The sequence below is a fragment of the Cucurbita maxima genome, unplaced genomic scaffold (genome assembly GCF_002738345.1).
Source record: "Cucurbita maxima cultivar Rimu unplaced genomic scaffold, Cmax_1.0 Cma_Scf00020, whole genome shotgun sequence".
NCBI classification, from domain to species: domain Eukaryota; kingdom Viridiplantae; phylum Streptophyta; class Magnoliopsida; order Cucurbitales; family Cucurbitaceae; genus Cucurbita; species Cucurbita maxima.
In genome coordinates this window covers 1,721,862-1,747,084 of record NW_019272036.1, presented here as the reverse complement: position 1 = coordinate 1,747,084, position 25,223 = coordinate 1,721,862, and the positions used below count along the sequence as shown (strand labels likewise).

Sequence of the window (25,223 nt, the reverse complement as noted above, 5' to 3'; positions counted from 1 at the left end):
TTTTTTTTTTTTTTTTTTTTTTTAGTATGTGGGGATAATCTTCGTTATTAGAACCAAAACGTAAGTAACTTGACCATGTCATATAGGATGTTGTGCCTGAGCCGAGTCCAAGTTTTGAATCTTGGACATGAGGCGTTACAATTTATATGAAAAAAAATTTGTAAGCTTTGAAAGTGTCGTCATAATGACTCAGGCATCGAACAAAGAAGTTTATTAGACTAACAATGTGCTTACAAAAAATGAGTCGTCTAGATAGTGCTAGACAAATAAATATATGTAAATATTTAAGAGGATGGAGAGGAATTTCGATTCAATCTTCTATAAACGTGAAATTTTCATTTTTTTAATAATAGTAATAATAATAAGTTTTTAAATTGTAAAAATATCTTCTTCTTTTTTTTCTCAAAATTCTATCATGAAGAAAACCATTTGAATAACCAAAAAGGGGGAAACAAATAGTGAGAAAATTCCATTTAATTCTTTTTCTTTTCCAATGATTATGTAAAATTCCTTCTTCCTTTTTTTTTTTTTAATTTGTTTCTCTCTCCTCTCTCTCTCTCTCTCTCTCTCACAAGTGAGTTGGGGGAGGCAAAATGGGAACCTCTTATCCATTGTTTTATCAACAAAGCCTCCAAAAGCCTATTTACCCACACAAGTTTTCCTCCCCACTCTTCTTCTCTCAGCCCACTCTCCATTCCTTCTTCTTCTTCTTCTTCTTCTTCACCAATCACCTCTTCCATCCCCTTCATCAATCAATGACACCCTTTTCATATGCTTCACATTTCCCCTTCTGGGTCGCCGCCCCAGTTCAATTTTGAGTGATTCCTTCATTTATGTCCGCCATAGTTGCAGATTAGCAGAACCCAGTTGGAGAACGAAGAACAACAAGGCGATGTCGTGTTTACTTCCCCAATTCAAGTGCCATCCCGAAACATTCTCAATCCAATTTAAGACCCCCGCCATCACAATTACGCCTACGCCTACTTCTTCTCACCATCATACCTTTCTTCCCACTGCTAATTCTACTTACTGTGAGTGTTTTACTCTCTAATTCTCTCTTTTCCTACTTTAAATTGGTATTTTGCTGTTTTTGATGTTTTGGGTTGCTTATTTGCCTAGCTGGGCCAAAATGGCTTGTGTTTAGTTGGATTGTTTGAAATGTTGTCCTGAGATTCTATGTTTTAGGTGGCCATTATGTGTGCCAGGATTTACAAATGGTGCTGGTTTTGATGTTGTTATTGTATCTGATATAGAATGAGACTTGAATTTCCCTTTTCAATTACTGTTGTGCTTGTTTAAGGGGTAGAATGTTCCTCGTTCTATTGAAATACTGCGTTGTGTTATCTGCTATCGATGTGTCGATGTGTCGTTTGGTAATCTCTGCTTGGCCATTTTGGCCATATGGTTCTCCGTGATGTGATTTGTTAGTTATCACAAACTTACACAATGACACGATATTATCCACTTTGAGCATAAGCTCGGTGACTTTGCTTTTGGTTCCCTCACAAGGTCTCGTACCAATAGAGATAGTGTTCTTTACTTATAGGCCCATGACTTTTTCCTTAATTACCCAACGTGGGACTCCCTCCCAACAATCCTCAACATGATTGGCAATAATGTCTAATCGGTTTCAGAGAAAAATTCTAATAGAAATAACGAAAGAGCCTCTAAGAAAAATAAGGATGGAAGTAGTTTTTTAAACCATTCATTCAACTAGTCCTTACTTTGCCCAAATGATCTTTTGAATGTAACCATAGTTGGATAGAATGTTAGCTAGGTGTAGCGCTGTCGGTTAGACACCTAATATAGTTGCACACAACGTATCAACAATGAGAAAAATGGGGATTCATACCGACTTTGGAACTCCAGAAGGCCGATCAAAGGCCTCCGTTCCCATCTTTAGGCTCCTTTGATGACCATTGATTGTTTTTGTTTTGAAAATTAAGCGTATAAACACTCTTTTCACTTGGGCAAAAAAGAAATATGAAAACCATTCTAAAGAAATTGTGAGAAAGCACACCGCAATTTTTGACAACAGAGCGGAAAATCAAATCGTTATCAAGCGGGACCTTAGTTACTTTTTCCACGTTAGTTTTGAGTTGGTATTTCTTATCTATAGGTTTAAATGATTTCCCATTGTTTAAGTAATGGTGAAGAAAAGTCCCAAGCATATGAAATTTGGTAGTCCTTTTGTAGCAGATAAGGCTATAACTGAGTAGTTCATTTGGTTGAATGTTAGTGCAAATAGTGTCCATAGATTTTATTGAAAACTTTTCTTATAAAATTTTGAATCATGCAGTTAAAGTCAGAGATCCTCATAGTTTACGGACACAATGTATCTTGTCTGCGGCGACATCGACTGGAACAGCTACAACATTCAATGTGGATCGACTTAAATTGCCTCCTTTTGATACGAACACCGACTCAGTCTCTGCAGAAAGACTAAGATCATATTTAGGTGCAGTTGAATCGAGCCTAGCCTCAACGCTTCTTACAAGTGAAGAGGCTACAATAGCAGCTGCTGCAGCTGAGGCAGTTGCTCTTGCTAAAGCAGCCGTCAAGGCTGCAAATGATGCAGCTCTTCTGGTTAATAATAGCAACTCTGCCAGATCAGTAACAAAATCTCAATCGTCTTCGAAATCCAATGCTCTACATTTCAAATGGGATCAGTTTATGGAATCCGAAAGGGCTGATATAATCGGAGAGCCGGTAGGAGTTAATAATCGTCCTGTGGAAGGTGATGCTTTGGAACCCAGCACAGCAGAATCTGATGATATGGAGCCAACATCTGAAGAACTTGAACTCTTACAGGATGAATTCTCTAAGAGTATAGCCGTAAGATCGAATCGTCAAACAGAACGAAAAGCTAGAAGAACTAGAGCCTCAGAGAAGGCTGCTACTAGTGTAGTGTCACTGAAGTCAGGTTCTAGCAGCCGGAAGAAGCGTAATTCTGGACAAGAAGTGGACTACAATGACCCATTGCGTTATTTGAGAGCAACTACAAGCGCTTCTAAACTTCTTACTGCAAGTGATGAGCTTGAACTGTCAGAAGGAATTCAGGTTTGATTTTCAGTCATTTAACGGTTTTTGTCTTTCTACTGGATCGAAAACCACATCGCACTTGAAAACGTTAACATCGATCTGCAAGTAAAAGTAAAAATAAATTCAGCTTTTCAGAACTCTACTTTACAGTCACTACTAAATCTGGATTAGAAACATTATGTCAAATAACTTTTGATCTGATCCTGCTTTTAAATAGAATGTAGCTGTTGTTTCTTTCCTCAAATTTGATTCATTTATCAACTGCAATTGCTCTTCAGATAGCATTTTGGATTAATATCTGGATTTGTTTGTTATTTTCCTCGTGTTGTGTTCGATTACCGACACTTGTTCCAACTATTTCTAGGACTTGCTGAAACTAGAAAGACTCAAGGAGGAGCTTGCAGGACGTTACGGAAACGAACCAACCTTTGCACAATGGGCTGCTGCTGCTGGAGTAAACCAGAGGACGCTGAGAAAGCGTCTAAACTACGGTACTTTTTGTAAAGATAAAATGATAAAAAGCAACATTCGTCTTGTCATATCGATAGCGAAAAATTATCAGGGAGGTGGAATGAATCTCCAAGATCTAGTTCAGGTACTTTTTCATCGATGCACACGAACCAAAATACTTATAAATGGAAACTGAAAATTCGAATGCCTTGTTTATTGCTCGTGTTGTGATGTAGGAAGGATGTCGAGGCCTTGTACGAGGTGCGGAGAAGTTCGATGCTTCAAAAGGCTTCAAGTTTTCGACCTATGCTCATTGGTGGATTAAGCAGGCAGTCCGAAAGTCTCTTTCGGATCAGTCGAGGACTATTCGCTTGCCGGTATGTTTCTTTCCACCTGAATTATTTCGAGTAAGAAATAACAAAGAACAGCACAAGGAGAGAAAAAAATTCCCAATGAACTAAAGATTTCATTGATGAATGGACAGTTTCACATGGTGGAAGCAACGTATAAGGTAAAGGAAGCTAGAAAGCAATTATATACTGCAAATGGAAGACTTCCTGCCGATGAAGAAATCGCCGTAGCAGCCGGTCTGTCGATGAAGAGGCTTGCTACAGTACTGATGACTCCGAAAGCACCTCGATCCCTGGAACAGAAGTTCGGGATCAACCAAAATCTCAAACCTTCGGTCTGTCGTCTTGCTACTCGGATCTTCCTTCCTCTCCCATTGCAGTCTCAGCATGTTTTAACTAGTTGAATCTCATGCTCTTTTCCAGGAAGTCATTTCCGACCCGGAAGCGGTAACTGCAGAAGATCTGTTGATAAAACAGTTCATGAAGCAGGAGCTCGAAAAGGTACTCGACTCGCTTAATCCGAGAGAGAGACAAATAATTAGATGGAGGTATGGCATGGAAGATGGAAGGATGAAAACATTGCAAGAAATAGGAGAAATGATGGGTGTAAGTAGGGAAAGAATTAGACAAATTGAGCTATGTGCGTTCAGAAAACTCAAAAACAAGAAGAGAACTAAACATTTGCAGCAGTATCTGATGCCATGATGATGAGTGTTCATCAGATTCCTTCAAGAGTATCTATTATGATCTGATATGAGAGGCTTAAACAAGGCTTGTTCCTTCTTTTTTCTGTAACATTTATTGTTCTTTCCCACTTTGAGGATAGATTAGTATCATGTTGTTTACAGACTGATAGCTACTTTCTGTTCATACATATTTAATTTAAATCAAGAGATTTGTCTTCATCCATGATTGTGGCCTCTGGATTAATGTCTTTACGATATAGTGTAACGAAAAGATTAACTTTTTTTGGGTTCTTGACGACAGTTGTGATATCAATACCAGATTCTATAGTCGAGGTGTGAATTGGGACTTTTGAGTATTTTTTGTTGAACATACTCTTTGTGGGAAACACTCGCACTCTAACCAGGTTCTTGTTGAACACAACTCTTTGTGGGAAACACTCGCATTCTTTATTAACACCAATTGAGAGCATATTACAAGACATTCGGTAGAATACTACTACTCCTTCTACATGAGACTGCTGATTGAAAACCTACTCCTAGGTAGGGTAGAAGGGTATTTCAATAGATTAAAATAGTTAGGTATCTTCCTGATCCTATTGAGCTATTGATGACATTTTAACAGTCCTATAAATGGGTTGAGAGGACTATTGTCTTTAGATTATGTCGGAGCTTAAGAATTGGCAATATGCAATTCAAGATGGGCTAATGAAAATTGGTGTTGATCTCTATAATGGGTTGACTTTGGATCATTCAATGGGTACCAAGATTAGTGGTTCGGCATTCAACCAGAACATGAGAGTATATATATGTCTATGCAAGTGTCGAAAGAATCCTTTTAGCCTCTTCTTCATAGATCGAAGCAATGGGTAATTGAGGTTGTTTTTCGCGATCAAAGACAGCCATGCAATAGGGGCATGCTTGACACGTTCCACAAAATTTAGGTGTATGTTGTATATTTAACCTTTTAATATTGAACTTTAAATTATGTTTTTGTTCGGATAATTCCGTCAAATATATTAACAAACGGGAACCTTGCATGTCCCATTTGGGTATCGGTCACACTCATGTTGCCTAATTGAAACAATACGAGCATGCTTGATTTTGATAATCATTTAGTTCTTTTAATATATGAAAAAAAAAAGTAATTTTTAAAATATTATTTTAGTTTTGGAATTTTGTTAATTTTTAAAACACAAAACACATTTACATCGAGAATATCTCACCAATCCCTCCTATGTCTCAGCCTTAATTTCATCCCACCAAATTATCCACAAAAAAAAAAAAAGAATAAGTTCATCTTATTCCCATTTCAACGCACGCAATATCATCTTGAATTGGCTTCACCAACATCAAAGCTCTGGAGCTAGAACAGAAGGCGTAATCCGAAATTGGGAGCAAAAGAACGACACCGCCATCAGATTTGGCAGAAAAAGAGAGGCAAAATATAAAACGTTTCATACAGGAAAGGGAAAATTTCAATAAATGTGGCAGCTCAGTCCATTTTGTAGTGACATTTATCTTCGTTTTGGAAAATTGTTGAGAACCCATATAAACCCTTGAGCGTAGGTGAATTTGCAGTGGAATTTTGCGGATTCCCAATCTCCAAAAACCCACAAAACCCCTTGAAATTAAAGACCATGTGCGTTTTATCTTCAATTTCTAAGTTCGTAAGGAGAAGTACAGAGGGAGAGAGGATTTTAGAATGAAAATCAAAGGGAGTGGAAGGAAGAAAAGTGCGAGCGGTTCAACGGTGGCCATGGATGGTGGTGAAGTCGTCCATGGAGGCGACTCGGATTATGCTAATATGAACAGCAGCAGCAACAACAACAACAACGACGCCATTATTAGCGTTGAGCCTTCGACTTCACATTTATCGAAGACTCATCAAGAACAAAACCTAGGAGAGCTTGACGACGGCGGCGATGGGGAGGAAGAAGATGAACACGACGGCGATGAGGCTGATTTTGCTGCTCAGAGAACCAATCTCGATGATGGGTTCTATGAAATTGAAGCAATTCGTCGAAAAAGAGTTCGTAAGGTGTTCTTATTTTCGATTCTCCTTGTGTTTAGGTCTTCTGATTTCTTTGAATTGATTGAATGATGGGTTTATGAATGTTTGTTCATTTACTGATTTCGGGGCTTTCTTTGCTGTGGGGATGATTGATTCAAAACACAGGGACAGCTTCAGTACTTGATCAAATGGTAAGCCATAGCTGCACCTCTTTGTTGTTTGGTTGTCTTGGTTTCTTAGAGCTTGACTATGGCTACTCAAATTACTGACCAAACTGAGCTTTCCTAAAGGCGAGGCTGGCCGGAGACGGCTAATACTTGGGAGCCCTTGGAGAATCTCCATACGTGCTCCGATTTCATCGATGCGTTCGAACGGAGGTATTCTCGTCTACTTCGATCAGTATCTTTTGTTGGTAGCTAGAGTAAGCATTCATTGACATGTTGTGCTGATTGCTGTGATGGTTTCTCGTGAAGTTTATGGTATAATGTTGTTGAAATTTGGTTTTGTTTTCGAAGTTTAACAACAGGAAAGCAACGGAAGCGAAAGAGAAAACATGGGGTTGTTCATACTCAGACCAAGAAAAGGCAGCAGGGAGCTAACTTTTCTACTTACAATGTCACAGATGTTGAAATCAGTGTTCTTGATCAACGTCTGCCGTCTGCTCCGATAAACATGTCGAGCCTTACTCATCATTACACTCATTCGCAATCGATAGTTTGTAATCACGAAGGAGATAAGAATGGAGATTTAATTGCTCTTGAAAGAGGCAAGAAAATCAATATTGATAACGTGGGGAAGAATACTACTCAACGAAAGAAAGATGAACATGAGTATGATCCGAAACTTAGTGAGCTTAAGGCAACAGTATTAACGAACGTAGCCATTGGCGATAAGCTTGCAGTCAATTTTCAAGAAGCTAGGACGATGGATAACAATGGCCCGGCAGCCAGTCTTTCTAAAAGTGGCACTGTGGAAGCAACTGCTGACAATCGGTGCATTGGGGCTAAGAGAAGGAAGTCGGGTTCGGTTAAAAGGTTTAGACAAGATTCAACTTTATCTGAACTACCTGTGGCTCAAAATGCAGAATTGACATTGGCTGTAGTAGAATCCGGTGCTCAAGTAGAACCGATTGGGGTCGAGAATTCTGGATATCATGGGGAAGGTTTCATTCGCAATAACAAGACCGATGAAGCCAGAAACGAGCTGCGTATCATCAAGATTATCAAACCGTTAGGCTATTCTGCATCTGTGTCGAACAACATTCAGGACGTGTTGGTAACGTTTGTGGCCATGAGGTATGTCAGCTTTTTCTTTCCTCTTGGTATATGGTAAATCTAATTCTGTCCTATTTTTTTAAATATATGATGAAAGTGGACAATATTATACCATTGTGGAGATTCGTGGTTCCGAACATGGTATCGGAGCCATGTTCTTAACGTAGTCATGTCAAAAGAATCCTCAAATGTCGAACAAAGAAGTTGTGAGCTTCAAAGGTGTAGTCAAAAAGTGACTCAAAGTATCGAACAAAGGGTATACTTTTTTCGAGGGCTCCTAAGAAAGGAGTCGAACCTTAATTAAGGGGAGGTTGTTTGAGGATTCTATATAGGCCTCACGGGAGGCTCTATGGTGTATTTTGTTTGAGGGGAGGATTGTTGAGAATTGTTGTGAGGGAGAGATTCCCATCTCGTGTCGGTCTATTTCATATTCCGAGATGACATTTTTTGAATGATTTCGTTGTTTTAGATCTGATGGAACCGAAGTGATGGTCGATAACAAGTTCCTCAAGGCTAACAATCCGCTACTGGTAACTGGTTCAATTCTTCACTTTATTATGCTTTTGAACTTCCTTAAACAATGCTCAATTGTTTTTCCTTCTATTCTAACTGTGGTGTTAACTAATACCAGTTGATCAACTTCTACGAGCAACATCTCCGCTATACGACTAGATCATGAATAGCAAAATGAATGAACGGTATGACTTTTGGGATCCCGTCTTTGTTATTTCTTTATATTTTCGTGCATTTCTACTGCCTCTTGGTGCGCATGATCGAGTATAAGGAGATGGTTAAACAAGGTCTACACGTTTTTTTTTATCGATAACAGTATCCTCCACTGTGGTCACATCTCCTTCTTGCTGTGAAGAAACGAGATAAGAAGTTCGAGGCTTAGAATCTTTCCGCTAATTATGATATTAATGTTTTATATGTAGGTAGCTGCGTCGTTCCTAAGGTTTTGTATATATTACCGTTATGTCGATCTCGTTGCAGTCAATGCACTTGTTTAATCTTTGATTTCTCAAGAGTCAAGAGCAATGGATAGATTTGATTGTAACTTGAGAGTCCTTAGGGAGTCAATGCAATCATTGTGGATTGCATATATATGGTCTTTTTTTCCCCTTTTTTTGTGTATTTTTTTGAGAATGATGCTATAGTATGTTTCCTCGAGGTGTTTTTTGTTCTTTTCTATGCTTTTGGAGACGACATCGTGTCGAAGTTTACATGGGAAGAGAGCGAATTTCTGTTTCCGAGCAATGTGGCTCGCAATTTGTGCACTAAAAATGAAAAAAGAGTGAGAATTACTCCTCCATGGCTGTTTTTGAAGAACGAGTAATCGTTCTTCACTTACGACGGAGCCATGCCTCCATGGAGAATGCTCGCTTCAAGATCTAATGTCATTTTCGAACTCAACTATTGTGTTCTACACAACCTTGTTGTTTCTTTCCCGTCCTCGACCCAACCTCTTCATTGAACTTTCTGCCTACAATCATGCATGGATGAAACAACAGGTTGATGCCATTTCCATTGAAATCTTTTGGATTACATTTGGGAGATGAAAATTTACATGTCTTGAGGATCAAAATCTTATTGATGAATGGAATCACAAGAAATCTTGTAAAGTAATGAAAAGAACTGAGAGAATAACTAGAAATGATGAACAATTTGCATTATTATTATAGCTTTAATGCAATTTTTATGATGGGTTTCACTTGTTTTTTTAGATTTTTAACCAAAACTTTAAAACAAAAACGTTTTTTTTTTTTTTCTCAAAATTAAGAACAAACTTAATAAACTATGAACAGAAGAATGCAGCCCATGATGAAAAAAGTTGGAATGGATTAAAAATTTTCAGGAGAACTTAAGTGTGAAGTAATCATAATACAAATAACCAGTTGAAGAGATACAACAGCTCAAAAGATGCAGTAAGAATTTTTTGAAAAGCTAAAGCTAATTCTTAGGAATGTTCTTTCCTACTATCTTTGCAGGAGCTATTCGAAGAAGGTTTCCTGGCTTACCAGGGACAGCTCCTTTGATCATCACAACATTAAGCTCATCATCTACCTTTACAATCTTCAGTTTTCTGATCTTTCTCTTGGTTCCTCCCATCCTTCCAGGCATCTTTTTCCCCTTATACACGCGACCAGGTGTAGTTCCTGCACCAATTGATCCAAGTGCCCTGTGGCTTTTCGAACCGTGAGTCATCGGACCCCTTTTGAAGTTGTGCCTCTTGATTCCACCTAGAGAAGAATTAGATCGAAAACAGTTAGAGAGTAGTGTTGAAAGGAATGAAGAGCACATAAAATTATTTAAATTTGCTTTCTTCTTTACATTCATTATCCGACTCACCTGTTGAGCCTTGTAAGGGTGTTGAGAACATGTTAAATGATCAAAATCAGGCATAAAGTTTGCTCTCATGTCTAATGGTCATTTAACAGGGTATTACACGTTTTGAGTTCAAATTCTTGTAATAGGTTGCTGATCTATGAAGGGAGAGTATACCAAGTAGTTTGACATGTACATTTAGATGCAAGCACAATATCATGGAGTCTACAATGACAAAAGATGGCCTAACTTAAAAGCATATAAAAACTTGCTAGGCAGCCCACACCTCCTCGCCCACATAAGAAATTTGCAAAATCTAGCAGGATTGGGATTCAGCATGGAACATAAAACGTTTGAGATTTAGATGACATTTCCTGATATCAATACTGTAACAACCAAAATCCACTCCTCGAAGATATTAACTTTTATGGGTTTTTTCTTTCGGGCTTACCTTCAAAGTTTTTTAAACGTGTATGCTATAGAGAGATTTTAAACAACTTCAGACTTCGGATTACAATATGTAATTCGGCATTCAACAGTAAAATATCAATGAAAATTAATGTTTAAATCTTCCAGAGCATGCCTAAATTCAACTCCAACATTATCCAGGCGCAGAACAAAGGCCAGAAGAAGTGTTAAGAGGAAAATGAAAATCCAATTTTTAACTGCTTCAGACTTTGGAATTGTATATGTAATTGAGCATTCAACAGTAAAATATCAATGAAAATTCATGGTTAATTCTTCCTGAGCATGCCTAAATTCAACTCCAACATTATCCAGGCACAGAACAAAAGCCAGAAGCTTAGAGGAAAATGAAGATCCAAGGAAATTCAATTAAACATAGACTTTAAAACAGACTGAGCAAGAAGCACAAAACCTTGAAATCCCTTTCCAATTGTGATGCCGGAGACATCAACCAGATCGCCCTCCTTGAAAAGTTCATTAAAAACCAAGCGCTGATTGGGCTCAAATCCATCAACATTCACAAGACGAAACTCCTGCAAATGGCGCATAGGAATCGCTCCAGCTTTCTCGAGATGCCCTAATTCCGGTTTCGTCAATTTCCGATCCCTAACCCTACGGTACCCAACCTGAACGGCACTGTAGCCGTCGGTCGCCTCCGTCTTAACCTGCGTGACGATATTTCCTTCCTTGAAACCAACCACCGTGACAGGGACGACCTTGCCGTCCGGCTCGAAGAAGCTCATCATACCGAGCTTGGTGGCCATTACTCCAATGCCGGCCTCCATACTCATACAAACCGGTACGCCATTGTTAGTGCGTCTAGTGGTTCTTTGTGCCGGAAATTGGAGACGAAGGTTGCTGTTGTGGTGGGATTTGAGAGGAAGGGCGAGGAAGGAAGTTCTTAGCCTCAGAGACGAAGATGAAGAAGAAGCATTGTTAGTGAAAATTGGATGTCGGATTGAGGTTGAAGCTGATGAAAATGGTATCGCCGACATTTCTTCTTCTCTGGTTTCAGAGATTCATGTGGTGATGAAGAAGAAGAAAGACGAAGAAGGAACTGGGGATAGCGAGGATTGCTCGTTTTCTTATCCGTTTATTTCTCTTATTTTCCCTCCATTATTAAACAAATAAATATAATAAAAAGGATAAATGGTGAAAAAAAAAAAAAAACTAGAATTTACTGATTGGTCAAAAATACAAGAATACTTTTATAAATTTAGCCTTTTAAAGTTTAATTTGGCATATTTAGATAAGTCGAATCACTTATCCTATTATTTCAAGATAAGACATGGCACGTATAAAGATTAAAATAATATTTTAACTTGAATTAGTTCCTCAAAATAACCTCCAAAACACGAACTAACTAAACTCGAGCGAATGAATGAGTAAAAATCATATGAAGCTTTAGATATCACTATCATACACAACTCACAAATGCAAAAGCCTACAAATAGATTATCAAAGTGATACAAGATACAACACATGGATAGGATTGCTCCACTGTTCAAAATTTTACGGAATATCGAAACGCTTTGACGTTTCGCCTATGGGACGGGGTCGCATAATGCAACTCTACAAGTGAGTGAGTGAGAGAGAGAGAAAGAGGCCTACCTTAGCTTAATCATTTGATTTGGACTAAGGCAGATCACTGGATTTGGAGGCATCAGGCTTAATTTCTGTTGGTGCAGTAGAAGCCTTGCGCAGAACATTTCCCAGCTGAATCCCCACACTAGACCCGTCTTCCTTGCTTCCTTGGCTGGAGCCATTAGTAGCTGCTGCTTTCAGTCCCTTCCTTTTCTTCACCTTCTGAGCCCACCCAACTAGACCAACTTGTACATGGTCTTCAAAGATTGCTTTCTTGAAAGAACTTCCCATCTGCATTTCATTGTATTCGGAAATAATATCAGCTTCACCAGACACCGAAAAACTAAGAACTCATTTGGTAACGTTTCTGTTTCTTGTTTCTAGTTTTGAGAAAAAGAAACGAGAAAACAAGAAACAAGAAACAGAAAATGAAAACGTTACTCAATGATATCGACATTTCTTCCCATTTTGTTCTTCGGAACAGAACTTAAAAGTGATCAATTGAGTTTCATTCATTATGTTGTTGAGTAATAAGACGATTTACTGTTGAATTTGACTATGATAAGCTCTCGTAATAACTCGTTATTGGACTCACCTGCGTGACGATAGCGTAGAGCGGTAGGGTGCTGTAACTGCAAAGAACCTGAACAAACACCCTGATCCAAACAAATATAACTCGAAATCAGTGACCAAGATGAGGTAATTGTTTTGCAGGAAAACCAAAATATGGATCTTGTGTTTTACCCAATAATAAGCCTAGGAATGATATAGGCGACTTTTCCCATGATGCACGAGTCGAAGCCATATTGAACCTAGAAACATAACCAAGCATGACTTTGGGTCTCAATTAAACAAAAATATCATCGTAATCATCAGCAGATACAAGTCGTTTGCTGCTTACTTACCCATATCCAGAAGAAAAATCCAATCTCGAAAGCGTTTTGGAAAAGTATAAAATGGATCAAGAAGAGAACGATACGGGGTCGCTGAAACCAAAAGTGATCATCGGATGGTTGGACTACCAGATCCCCTTCGATTGCTACATGCTTCTCTGCAACCTCATGAGCCAGCTGGGCTATCACATGTTCCAGCTTGGTTCCCACAGCAAGCAGAAGCTGGAAAAAGAGGAATAATGAGCATCCAAATGAAATCTAGAAGAAATAAATTGTAGAAGTATAACAGAACTTAATGCCATTTCAAGAAACAAAAACAAAAACTAAGGTTATAAACAGCATTTTGGGAGCTCATTAGTTGAATTTATCCGTGAGTGCTTGAATCAAATACTATATTTGGTCGTCAAGGTAACTCATAAGATACTTAAACTTAGCATTGCCATCTACAAACCTCCACGATCGTGTAAAAAATTGTAAAGTTCAGTCAAGTATATAAGCCTACGCAGCTATATTGGTAACAAGATCCAAACTCAAACTCACTTTCAATCAACAGATTTGTGAGGGATGATAAAACTACTTACAATAAGAGGAATGAATGCTATCCAGAAATATGTATGCCAGCCTGCATGTGTAAGTAGAAAAATTATTATCAAATGAACATTATTCTTACGGATAATACAATGGAAACTCATCCTAATCTATAAAGAGCAAGTACTGAACTTCCATATAGCAACTATTCAAAATCGAATCGAGAAGCTTAAAGTTTTACATATGAGATACTGACAGGGGTGACACTAGGGGTATGAGCTTAGAATGTTTAGAAATACCCTCCAAAATTTTGAGTTTGAGGGAGGTAAGGGTTAGGAAATTTAAGGAAATTCCATATATAAACGAATCAAAGAAGTGTTGTCATACCGTTAATATTAAGGAGCAAGAAGACAACTACGAAGATCCAAAGATACCAACTGCAACAAAGATTGTAGAATGAGAGAAGAGATGTGGAAAAGAAATATGACAGCTCCAAAGTTATAATGATTGGCTCAACTACAAAATTGAGCAATCCTGCTGCTAAGTATAAAAGGGTACTTCCTGCTGCTAAGTATAAAAGGGTACTTCCAGATATTCACTTGCCTGATACCGACAACATGCTTGAAATCATCCTCAAGGGCACGTATCATGTACTTGTGAAAATTAAACTTGGGGTTTCCCCTGCAGTGTGTCTACAGCAGTGAAACTTTTATTAAAGCAGTATGAGAATGAACGTCAAATATCGATCAACATTGAATCGTAGATGGCTTTACCATAATGAAACCAAGTCGTAACGTCACATAATCTGCTTTTGTTACAGAAGCATAAAATTGCTTGAGGAAGGAACGCTGAAGGAAAACCCAAGAAAGAGTGTTAAAACAAGCAATAACTCTTAACAGCATCACATGTTTTGATTCGAAAATGCATGTTCAAACTAAATGTGGAGCCTACAAGAAGAGCTGAATCTTTACCAATGATATATTTTTGGTAAGAAAGTAATTGGACTTACCAACCAACCAAGAAGAGTTGAATCTTTACCAATGCCCTGGAAGTGGTCTTTGATAAAAGCATGCTGATGGACATGGGTGACTTTTGGTTCTAGAACTGCAAAAGAATTGGGATTAGAACAAGAATTAGGTGACCAACCGAGAGCTTTTTTAGTGTACATATCAACTTAAGAGTCTATTCACACAGTTCTTTCAATCTCGAACCGTATTTTATTTATTGGTGATATGTCAAGAAAAATTAATGTCAAATGGTTACCGTCTTCGGCATCGTAATTCTCTTCTTTTGCAATAGAATCCTCCCAAGCCTTCCACTGACGAATCTATACCATCACACAAAGAATTAAAACTGAGATCAAACAGTCAAGTTATCCTGTAATGATAGCTATCAGAAAACAAGCCTACTAGTTGTTTACCTTCAATCCTCCAAAAACCACAGTGAGAACACAAAATGTCACGTGGACAATAGCCAGGATGAAGATAAAAATATGTAGATGATGCAATGCTTCAAGTGATAGCAATGGCACCTTATCCTGGAGAGGAGAAAGGTCAAATTAAAAACAATTTATAAAGACAAAGATATCTGCAGGCCAGAGCAATGAGGCCAAAATAGTGTAAGACAACAGCAGGATATATGGGTGAATTGTGGATATGTTGAGGATTGGTTGGGAGAGGAGTCCGACATCGGTTAATTAAGAGGTTGATCATGGGTTCATAAGGAACAAATCTCCACTGGTACAAAGTATTTTGGAGAAACAAAAAGTAAAACCATGAGAGCTTAGGCTTAAAGTGGACACTATCATACAATTGTGAAGAGTCGTGATTCCTAACAGATACAACCTCAATTTCCACAACAAAAGACCATTAACATGTTTGAAGAGAACAATTCAGAACCAGTCCAATAATATTTTCTTCTTCTGTTTCGTGTTCTTTGCATTCTTTTTTAACAAGAACTCAAATAAGCTTGATAAATACTTAGAACTCCATTGTTTCCAAAAGTTGAATATGAAAAAAAAGGGGGGGTGGGGAAGGGTAAAGAAGTGTTAACTGGATCAATTTGAACCCAGATTTCTACAGTCTACATATGAAAGTGATACTCTTAACTGAAACAAAAAATGTGATAGAATGAAAGTCAAAATTTGTAATATTGTGCTCACTAAACCTGTTCTGTACTTAGAATAAAAATATTTATATTTTAATATAGATACATCATGAATAGTNCTTCTCAAAAAAAAAAAAAAAAAAAAAAAAAAAAAAAAAAAAAAAAAAAGATTCTCATTTCTTTATTGACAAGTAAACAAAGACCAAAGTTTACTTTCTTCAACTTGGCAGGTAAATCCTATTCTAGCAAGTCTAACCAGTGTGGAGGTGGCCTGCAGTGATATCATAATTATTTTCACCTAACCCTTAAATGATAGCCATATATATACATATATATATATATATATATATATATATATATAACAAAATAAATTTAATTGGGAAAAAATAAATGAAACTTATTTCCTATTTCAAATCTTGCTACTAAAAAGAAAAAAAAAACAAAGAAGGAAGAACAGAATCAAGCAACCCCAGTTCAAAATTCAACTTCATTTAATTCGATATACCAACCAAGCATAAATGATCATCAATGAAGGACATAATTGAGAAAATGAGGTCAAACTTCACCTTATGAGCACAGTAGCCATTCTGTGAAGCCGATCCCTCAGATAGAAGGCGCCTAGCCGTGCCAGAAATGCTTGAAACAAAGAATGTTTGAAAATGTTCCGTCGTCGATGAGCCATGTTCATCTTCTTCAGCTTTAGGTTTATCTTTCAGATCACACGGAAGTAAATGCTCAGTCAAACTCTCAGGAACACACCATTTCGAGATAGCGCCTTGAAATACAGTGAGCAGAAGCGAAATAAACCCCAAGAGCATCAATTCTGCAGCATCCAGATACAAAAACAAGGACGAAACAAATATCAACAATCGAAACAGCAACAAAGAGTGAAAATCGGAAAGCGAAAAGGCAAACACACACACGAGAATGAACAAGAGAAAGAGGAAACCAAAAACATAATAAAAGGAACATGGATTATGGATTCGGATTCGGAATCAAATCAAATCAAATCAAATCAAACCTTCTTTAACTTTCTGTAGAGCTTCATTCAGCGGCTTCTGATTCTTCTTCTTGAGGTATGTACCAAGGAAGTGAAGGAGACGCTCTACGGCGAGGGAAATGGCGACGATGACGCTGCAGACGGCGGCGACAACCCATGTCGGAGTGAATTGCAGCGACGTTCCTTCACCTCCGCCGCTCATTTCGGCTCTGATTCTTCTCTGAATTCACTTCACACAGCGTATTTTCAAAAGAAAAAAGCTCCGGAGAAAAAAAAAAAAAAGAAAAAACTCCGTGTTTCTCTCTGGTTTGAAAGCTGTGTTGTTAGTTACAATATTTTTCAGCTTAATTTATAGATATATTTATATGTATTAATGCAGGCCGAGTCCATTTCATTTTTTATTTAATTTTATTATTTAAAAATTTCATTTTATTCTTTTAGTTTATTAATTATATTGTTGTGGTACTCAACAACAAAAGTAATTAGAATATCCTTCATTTTCTATATAATAATATTATAATTTTAATAAATATATTTTATAACCGTGATAATATAATTTTTTTTTTTTTTTTTTTTTGTTAAAAATCATAATTTTTTTAAAACAATATGTGAGGTAGGAATTCGAACTTCTCAATCTTTTAATAAAAAATGTAACAACATCAGTAACTTCATTTATAAAAGCCTATACTTAATTATTAAGTAATAGAGTTCAGAGTTAATTATAGAGGTCTATCTATGTATATATTTCAAAATATAATTTTTAAATTTATTAAAAAAATATTTGACTGAAATTAAAAAAAAGTTATTAAATCAAAAAAAAAATCTTATCAAGTTAATAAACAATTAACTAAATAAATTCTCATTTGGATTTTTTATCATAAATTATTTGGTAGAAAAAATCAACACCAAAACAAAAATATATATCATTAAATATATTTAGACACGTAAATATGTAGATTTTAATTTGTCAATAAAATAATATTTAAAGACACGTCAATTTCTTATAAATAAATTATAACATAATTACATTTATTTTAAATATATGACGTATATTATTAAGTTTTAATGCTTCCGTTCATAAAGATTATTTTTTTTTTTTAATTTTGGGAGAGGTAAAGAATATTAGAAATATTATTGTAAGAAAAAAAAAAGAATATTTATATAATTTAGGGTTTTAAGGAAACACGCATATTTGGAATAATGGCCTGAAAACGACAACAAAGCCGTGTTTGGAAAATGGTGGTCGTGGTCCGTTCCCTCTCCCACGTTGTCGTCACGCGCGAACCAATCGGCGTTGATTTCGATGATACAGACTCCTACCAAATAAAATAATATTATTTAAATAAAAATTCCCATTTGACTCTCAGAAAATATAACGGACAAAGTCAAGTCTTAAATTCCAAAAAAAAAACATAAAATAAAAAATACTTTTGATTTAAAATTTAATAAATAAATAGATTAGATCAAGTTTAAATCAAATCTAAACTACGACTAAGATAATTGATATAGGGGTAGAGCAGCTTGATAAGTTCACAATTCTTCGTGGGGTAGAGCAGCTTGTAAGTTCACAGTTCTTCGTGGGGTAGAGCAGCTTGGTAAGTTCACAGTTCTTCGTGGGGTAGAGCAACTTGGTAGCTCGCAAGGCTCATAATCTTAAAGAGTTTAAATCCTATTACTGCAAAATCAAATTTTTTTGTCTAAAAAATTTAGGTTTGATCTTGGTAACTATTATCCGGATCCTACGGATAGCATAGTTAATATATAACCAGAATTGAAACCTATTATCCTGATCCTGGGCGGATTAGCAGGAATCAAACCCGCATCTTCTCCTTGGCAAGGAGAAATTTTACCATTCAACTATATTTGCATTTTTTATCTCCAATGTATAGTAATATATCAGTGCAGAGCTAGCCTATTAATATTAGGTTATTTTTATATAATTTATATATAGATTTAACGAATTCTATGGTTAATAATAGTTAATATATAACAAGAATTGACAGGTCAACGTTGAAACTTTTAAATCAGTGTGGAATTTGGATAAATGATAGTGAGTGAGTGATGGTGACTTCCCGTTTTTTTCCCTTCAATATAATGCAAGATTTTGTCAAATAGAGCGACCGACATGTTGTTTGAATTGTAACAAGTTGATTGGATGATATTACACTATCAACTTTATTTTCATTAAATTAAAAAGGCTATGGTTAATTATTGTCCTCGAATTGTTTGTCAGTGCCAATCAATCGGTTTCTTTTTGTGTTGAAGATCGACATAACATAACACACGTTAAACAATCATAAAACATGATATGTGTCGTGGCTATTGGACATGTATCATTCATACATACAGCAAACAAGTCATCTAACCAAACCATCAATAAAATCATTTACTTCGTACTAAACTTAAAACTGCTCATTCAGCCGTCGTACTAAACTTAAATGTCTCCGAAAGCATGAAATGTTGAAAACAACTCTTGAAAACGGTCCTAAAATATTAAACCCGAGTCAAATCGAGAGGTAAAGCTAGAGCTGTCGAATATGGATTCTCCAATTGGCGCCTAATCACCAAGTAGGATGAAAACCAAGAGACCTCCGTTCCTCCGTCTAACCAACCAATTTCCACGTGCATAACTATTGGGTAAGTAAATGAGAAAACGCCAACATTTATATTATTTTTTAGGGTAAGTTTTCATATAAAAAGTGATTATACTAATGTCAATAACTAAACATACTATATAAAAAATTGAGTTTAGTAAGATAAGATAAACACTCGAATCATCGTGTAATCTTCTAGGGTAGGTTTTTGCATGAAAATTATAATAACTATATAATAAATTGACTAATATCGAGACCGTGTCAAGATGACTAAATATACTATAAGAAAACGGAGAGTTGGGGTAGGAGAAAATGAATAATGTTAAATATCGTTTTATCTTCCGAGGTAGGTTTTTATATAAAAATTATTAAAATGATTATACAATAAATCGACTAATATCAAGACCGTGTCAAGATGACTAAATATACTATAAAAAAGCGAGAGTTAGATAGGAGAAGATGAATACTCGAAAATCATTTAATCTTTTAGGGTACGTTTTTGCATGAAAATTATAATAATTGTATAATTAATCGACTAATATGAAAACCGTGCCAACCTAACTAAATATATTATAAGAAATGAGTGTTAGGTAGGAGAAGATATTTTAATTTTTTTAATATAAATTATATTAAAAAAATTAAAATTTTGGGAAAAAACGAGTTGAGATTTTTATCCCATAAAAAGAAACCAATTGGAACAAATTACCAATTAGCATATAATTACTATTTTTTTAATATAAAAACAAAATTACCAAATTAGGGTTTCTTCTAGTCAAAGTAATTAATTACCAAATTTAGATAAATTATTATTATTGATTTAAATTATTAAAACAATTTAATGTTAATTAATTTTCTTTTGTTCATTATTTGAAATTTAAGATTTTTTTAGTTTGTTTAACCATCAATTTTCATAGTTATTGAATTTAATAAAACTATATAAATTTTGTATTTTAAATAATCAAATATATGTTATATTTTAGTAAATAATCAAATTGAGAATTTAAATATAATCGCATTCATTAAATAATTATCCATAATATAAGGTGACAAATTAATATAAAGAACAATAATTGATTTTCTTTAATATTATGGCTGATAAAATTAGGGATAAGAATTATTATTTTCCAAACAATTTTAGGAATTACAATATATGTTTTAAAATTAATAACATATTAGGATTTTAAAAAATTAATTAAGTTCAAATAAGATCAAATTAAAACTTTATTATTTTTTTAAAAACTAATTATAAATATAATTCAAATATGATTATCAATATGGGGATCTTCTATTAATATTTCTTTCATTCAACTTTAAAATAATAATAATAATAATAATATTTCTATTAATATTTGTGGCCGACAGAAAATTGTTGAAAGGATTTGTCATGCATACTCTAAAGTTCCACGTTGGATTTTCCACCTAAGATTGAGACACGTGGCAATTAAAGTATTTTTGGAACCAATTACAAAGGAAAAAAATGAGGCATTGTGCATACGATAAATTTAGTACACTAAGTACCGTTTTAATTCATTTAACTCGTAAAGTTAGAACGTGCCGGGATTTATTTGAATGGAGTAAAAAATTCACATTTAAATAGATAATAGAGGAAAAAAGAAAGAGGCTCTTTGTCTCCATTCCGCTATGTGAATATCTAACTCCACTTTATGGAGATGCATCTTTCAAAGAACCGATGCCACAAGGATAAAGAGGTAATTTGGAAAGAGCGTTTGGTGACAGTGTGTGAAATCTCATATTGATTGGAGAGAGAAATAAAAATATTCTTATAATGGTGAAGTTAATATCTATTACTACTAGTGTGCTAAACCCACGTTTGAGAGAGGAATGAAGCATTTCTTATAAGGGTGAAGCGTAGAAATGACAATATCTGCAGTGGTTGGCTGATCCCGCATTGGTTGGAGAGAGGAAATGAGTATTCTGTGAAGCATAAAGAGGACAATATCTGATAGGGAAATGAGAACAAAACCTGGTGTGAAAATCTTCTCCCAGTAGATGTGTTTTAAAATATTGAAGGGAAACCCGAAAGAAAAAGTCGAAAAAGGACTTGCGCTATTACACGATGGTAGTGTGCACCGAAAAAAAGACTATCGAAGAGATGAAACAAGATTTATATTTTAAATATATTTATTTTTATTTTTATTTTTAATTACTCATAATTTAGTTTAGCTATTGATTTTGAAGGGTATTTTAGTCTGGGTAAAATTATTTGTTAATACTAAATATAAAAAATTAGTAATAATTAAAAAAAAAATTTCATGGCCATTTAACAAAAATGTCAAGTCCTAATGAATATTCGACAAAACCTTACTAATTTAGATGGGCCGAGCCCATGGAAACTTAATGGACCATGGTCCAACCATTAATGGGCCTTGGTTGGGTTGGGCTCAATTTGGATCTACTAAAGTCCAGTTTACTAATTTAAATGGGCTTTGGTTGGGTTGGGTTGTTTTATTCGGTTAGGTTAAGCCCAGTTTATTTTCCGAACCACGTTATAATTTTCAATTTTTAATTTTTTTAAAAAAATTATAAATTTTCATAGTTTAATCCAAGTTGAATCGACTATCATTAAGGCTTAGACTAACACAATGTGCATGCAGTTAGATGATGAAAGTCCCACATCGGCTAATTTAGAGAGAATGATCATGGGTTTATAAGTGAGGAATACTAACTCTACTGGTATGAGGCCTTTTGGAAAGCCCAAAGCAAAGTCATGAGTGCTTATGCTCAAAGTAGACTCCGACAGCAGCACGAGCTTTGTTGTATGTCATTAAATGACCTAAGAATAAGAAAAATCATAGAACAAAACCCTTCACTCTAGAAGAACTTAAAGGACATATTCATATTGACACACCTGTTGTCACTCGCCGATCGATCTTCATTTTCATTATTTAAGAAACCATCCGACCCATAATAAAGCGTTCTTGAAATCGTGGCCCTACTTTAAAAGATAGCATACATATATATAAATGAAGCAAGGATTTGGATGCTAAAGGTTGATTTCCCCTAAAGTCCCTTCTTTTTTATCTCTTTTTTCTCCCTTTCTTCTACTGACCAATGACACTAATAAAAGCCTTACATGAGATTCTCACCCATTTTTTCAAAAGAAAAGGACCCAAACCCTTCACTCTTTAATTTTGAAGAACAAATGAACAAAATGATGAGTAACAAATAAAATGCTTTGAAATTTGAGTTAAATGAAAACCAAAGAATCTCTCTCTCTCTCCTCTCTCTCTCTCTCATTCAAAAGTGTCCACGAGAACCAAACGTTCTTTACAAGGGTGTGAAAACCTCTTACTATCAGACGAGTTTTAAAAACCTTGAGAGGAAGCTCAAAAGGAAAAACTCAAAGAGGACAATATTTGTTAGCGATGGGCTTGAACTGTTACAAATGGTATCAGACACCAGGTGGTGTGCCAACGTGGATGTTAAGACCTAAAGGGGGTGGATTGTGAGGTCCCACGTCAATTGGAGAGAGGAATGAATGCCAACGAGAACATTGGCCCTGAAGGGGGAGTGGATTGTGAGATTCCACATCGATTGGAGAGGGGAACGAGTATCAGCGAGGAAGCTGGGCCTCAAAGGGGGTGGATTGTGAGATATAACATCAGTTAGATAGGGGAACAAAACATTATTTACAAGGGTGTAGAACCCTCTCCACCTCTCCTGGCAGACTCGTTTTAAAAACCTTGAGGGGAAGCCCAAAAAGGAAACTCAAAGAAGACACTATCTGCTACTGGTGGGTTTGGACAGTTACAAAAAGTGTTCGTATGACTGGAAAATGCATAACACGAGTAGGGGCCACGAGCAAAAACAAGAATATTTAGGGTGTCTTTTCTTAATAGAAAAGGCTCCAAAATGGGAAGAACTCAAAAGGGAACCACCAAAACCCCTAAAAAGAAAGAAAGAAAGAAAGAAAAACAAGAGAGAAGGGTTTTGTGAGACCCTCAAATTCCAAAGCAAAAACAAAAGATAAAGAAAAGATGATGAGAAGAAACCTTGAATTTCACTCAAACAAAACCCTTCAATCACCTTTTCATCTCTATTCCTTTCTCTTATTTCTTCTATTTTGGTGTTCCATCTCCCATGGCTTCCCAATTAGAGCCCATCTCTTCATTTATGCAGGCTGTTCCAATGAAAAATACCAACCCAATTCCCAATTTGAATCAAATTTCAAAGCTTTGCTATCATCAATGCTCTCCTCATCTTCCCAACTCACATACAATGCCTTTGCAATTGGAAATGATTCCTCAATTTTGGGTGAAGGAGCAATTTTTGGAGTGTATCAATGTAGAGGGGACTTGGGTTTAGCTGATTGTTCAAAGTGTATTCAAAGTGGAGTCAACCAAGTTCACTTGATATGCCCTAAGTCCTATGGGGCATCCCTACAATTGGAGGGTTGTTATGTGAGATATGAGCACTTTGATTTCTTGGGCAAGTTGGATACAAGTGTGAGATACAAGAAGTGTAGTCAAAGCTCGAGCACCGACGTCGAGTTCTTTCGGAGGCGAGACGACGTGCTCGCTGATATGCAAGCTGGGGCAGGGTCCGGGAACGGGTTTAGGGTTAGTAGTTCAGGGCTGGTTCAGGGTTTTGCTCAATGTTTGGAGGATTTGAGTTCACAAGATTGTTCATCATGTCTTGGTGATGTTGTTGGGAAGTTGAAGAGCTTGTGTGGTTCAGCTGTTGCTGTTGATGTCTTCTTGGGACAGTGTTATGCTCGCTATTGGGCCTCTGGCTTCTACCCTAATTCTTCTGGTAAGTAAAAACCAAAATAACCCTAATCCTTCCTCTCCTTTTTCCCCGTTTTCTCGAAAGTGCTCTCGAACTATTGATCAGGTTTAAGTGGTAGGGTTAATGGTCTCAGAGACTAGATAAATTACCGACCCATTACATAATATAAGGTTTTGTGAACCCTATTGCTACCCTCGAGTTTTTTTTATCACGACCTGTTTCCTTGTACAATCAAAATTAGGTATCCTTGTAGGGTTAACGGTCTCAAAAAACTAGATAAATTACCGACCCGTAACATAATATAAGATTTTGTGAACCGTATTGCTACCCTCGAGTTTCTTTTATCAAAACCTGTTTACTTGTACAATCAAAATTAGGTATCCCTCCGAGCTAAACATACTCAAAACCCTAATTTCGATTCTAGTTTTTAGTGTTCTACGAACCTTTGTTCGTTTCATTTCATGTCGTGTCCAAGAAGACGAGAACATTCTTCACATTTTACGAGCAAAGGGTCAACAAGAAGTAAATTCTTTTTAAAAAGTAAAGCCTTTAAGGGTATTCTTCCCACTTTAATTAGCTTTCTTTTTAAGCATTTTTTACCCATTTGCTAGCAATTCTGATTTGAAAAAGTGTTTGCACTATTGAAATTATAAATCATTAGATCAAGAACATGCCACTTTATGAATGGTTGCTTAATCATTCACCCAATTTTGTTCCAATGTTCTTCATCTTTTGCCTCCAAAAAGCTCCCACTTACAACAAAAACAAAAAGATGGGTCCAAAATTAGTGAATCAAAATGCAAGTTGGAATTATTCTTTTGTGAATTCTCATTCAATTCTCTTTTGGTTTGTTCTTCAATTCAGTTTCTTCGAGTGACGACCAAGCAGGGAAGACCGTTGCGATCATCGTCGGGGTCGTCGCCGCCCTCGCCATCCTTGTTGTTCTCCTCTCAGTTTGTAGAAGAGCAATGGGTAAATAAAAATCAGAACTTTTTGTGTCTAGTTCATGTGAAGTTCAAAATAATTATGGGTGTTAGATATCTTGTAGCTTTAATGGAGAATATAATGGAGAGAGATGGAATTTGGCCACAAAAAGTATTCTTGTGATGACAATCTTATCCCTTTTCAACCCATTTGGTTTTTTTTTTTTTTTTTTTTTTTTTTTT

The 25,223-nt window shown here is 36.0% G+C and overlaps 5 protein-coding genes across 5 annotated transcripts; 3 read left to right on the top strand and 2 right to left on the bottom strand.

Annotated features, from left to right (window-relative positions):
• Positions 1-585: 585 nt before the first annotated feature.
• On the top strand, positions 586-4,751 carry LOC111494519 (RNA polymerase sigma factor sigB). Its single transcript, XM_023144470.1, has 6 exons — positions 586-1,031; positions 2,300-3,060; positions 3,407-3,637; positions 3,729-3,869; positions 3,977-4,177; positions 4,266-4,751. Exons 1-6 carry the CDS (start codon positions 893-895, stop codon positions 4,545-4,547), a joined length of 1,755 nt encoding a protein of 584 aa, XP_023000238.1. The 5' UTR covers positions 586-892; the 3' UTR covers positions 4,548-4,751.
• A 1,132-nt stretch (positions 4,752-5,883) lies between these two features.
• Positions 5,884-9,070, top strand: LOC111494240 (chromo domain-containing protein LHP1-like). Its single transcript, XM_023144135.1, has 7 exons — positions 5,884-6,566; positions 6,705-6,730; positions 6,830-6,916; positions 7,055-7,834; positions 8,283-8,343; positions 8,445-8,511; positions 8,643-9,070. The coding sequence occupies exons 1-6, from the start codon at positions 6,231-6,233 to the stop codon at positions 8,490-8,492; spliced, it is 1,338 nt and encodes a 445-aa protein (XP_022999903.1). The 5' UTR covers positions 5,884-6,230; the 3' UTR covers positions 8,493-8,511; positions 8,643-9,070.
• Positions 9,071-9,632: 562 nt separating this feature from the next.
• LOC111494241 (50S ribosomal protein L3, chloroplastic-like) lies at positions 9,633-11,703 on the bottom strand. The gene is made up of 2 exons (XM_023144136.1): positions 11,016-11,703; positions 9,633-10,053 (listed from the first exon to the last, which is right to left on the bottom strand). Exons 1-2 carry the CDS (start codon positions 11,596-11,598, stop codon positions 9,764-9,766), a joined length of 873 nt encoding a protein of 290 aa, XP_022999904.1. The 5' UTR covers positions 11,599-11,703; the 3' UTR covers positions 9,633-9,763.
• A 331-nt stretch (positions 11,704-12,034) lies between these two features.
• LOC111494239 (MLO-like protein 1) lies at positions 12,035-17,048 on the bottom strand. Its single transcript, XM_023144134.1, has 13 exons — positions 16,736-17,048; positions 16,281-16,537; positions 15,029-15,145; positions 14,872-14,935; positions 14,618-14,712; positions 14,382-14,456; positions 14,212-14,300; positions 13,996-14,045; positions 13,662-13,702; positions 13,093-13,302; positions 12,932-12,999; positions 12,783-12,843; positions 12,035-12,478 (listed from the first exon to the last, which is right to left on the bottom strand). The coding sequence occupies exons 1-13, from the start codon at positions 16,914-16,916 to the stop codon at positions 12,239-12,241; spliced, it is 1,548 nt and encodes a 515-aa protein (XP_022999902.1). The 5' UTR covers positions 16,917-17,048; the 3' UTR covers positions 12,035-12,238.
• A 6,164-nt stretch (positions 17,049-23,212) lies between these two features.
• On the top strand, positions 23,213-25,212 carry LOC111494327 (cysteine-rich repeat secretory protein 15-like). Its single transcript, XM_023144250.1, has 2 exons — positions 23,213-24,081; positions 24,922-25,212. Exons 1-2 carry the CDS (start codon positions 23,307-23,309, stop codon positions 25,035-25,037), a joined length of 891 nt encoding a protein of 296 aa, XP_023000018.1. The 5' UTR covers positions 23,213-23,306; the 3' UTR covers positions 25,038-25,212.
• Positions 25,213-25,223: the final 11 nt, after the last annotated feature.

Bases quoted from the DNA above. Each gene is read 5' to 3' on its own strand.
- LOC111494519 (XM_023144470.1), top strand. From the start codon at position 893: ATGTCGTGTTTACTTCCCCAATTCAAGTGCCATCCCGAAACATTCTCA. The intron at 3,061-3,406 runs GTTTGATTTTCA...AACTATTTCTAG, and splicing joins AACTGTCAGAAGGAATTCAG to GACTTGCTGAAACTAGAAAG. The intron at 3,870-3,976 runs GTATGTTTCTTT...ATGAATGGACAG, and splicing joins CGAGGACTATTCGCTTGCCG to TTTCACATGGTGGAAGCAAC.
- LOC111494240 (XM_023144135.1), top strand. From the start codon at position 6,231: ATGAAAATCAAAGGGAGTGGAAGGAAGAAAAGTGCGAGCGGTTCAACG. The intron at 6,567-6,704 runs GTGTTCTTATTT...TTCAAAACACAG, and splicing joins GTCGAAAAAGAGTTCGTAAG to GGACAGCTTCAGTACTTGAT. The intron at 6,731-6,829 runs GTAAGCCATAGC...GCTTTCCTAAAG, and splicing joins CTTCAGTACTTGATCAAATG to GCGAGGCTGGCCGGAGACGG.
- LOC111494241 (XM_023144136.1), bottom strand. From the start codon at position 11,598: ATGTCGGCGATACCATTTTCATCAGCTTCAACCTCAATCCGACATCCA. The intron at 10,054-11,015 runs GTTTTGTGCTTC...ATTCTTCTCTAG, and splicing joins AATTGGAAAGGGATTTCAAG to GTGGAATCAAGAGGCACAAC.
- LOC111494239 (XM_023144134.1), bottom strand. From the start codon at position 16,916: ATGAGCGGCGGAGGTGAAGGAACGTCGCTGCAATTCACTCCGACATGG. The intron at 15,146-16,280 runs GTGAAGTTTGAC...TCTCCTCTCCAG, and splicing joins ATGGCTACTGTGCTCATAAG to GATAAGGTGCCATTGCTATC. The intron at 13,000-13,092 runs GTAAGTAAGCAG...TTATGTTTCTAG, and splicing joins GATTTTTCTTCTGGATATGG to GTTCAATATGGCTTCGACTC.
- LOC111494327 (XM_023144250.1), top strand. From the start codon at position 23,307: ATGATGAGAAGAAACCTTGAATTTCACTCAAACAAAACCCTTCAATCA. The intron at 24,082-24,921 runs GTAAGTAAAAAC...TCTTCAATTCAG, and splicing joins CTTCTACCCTAATTCTTCTG to TTTCTTCGAGTGACGACCAA.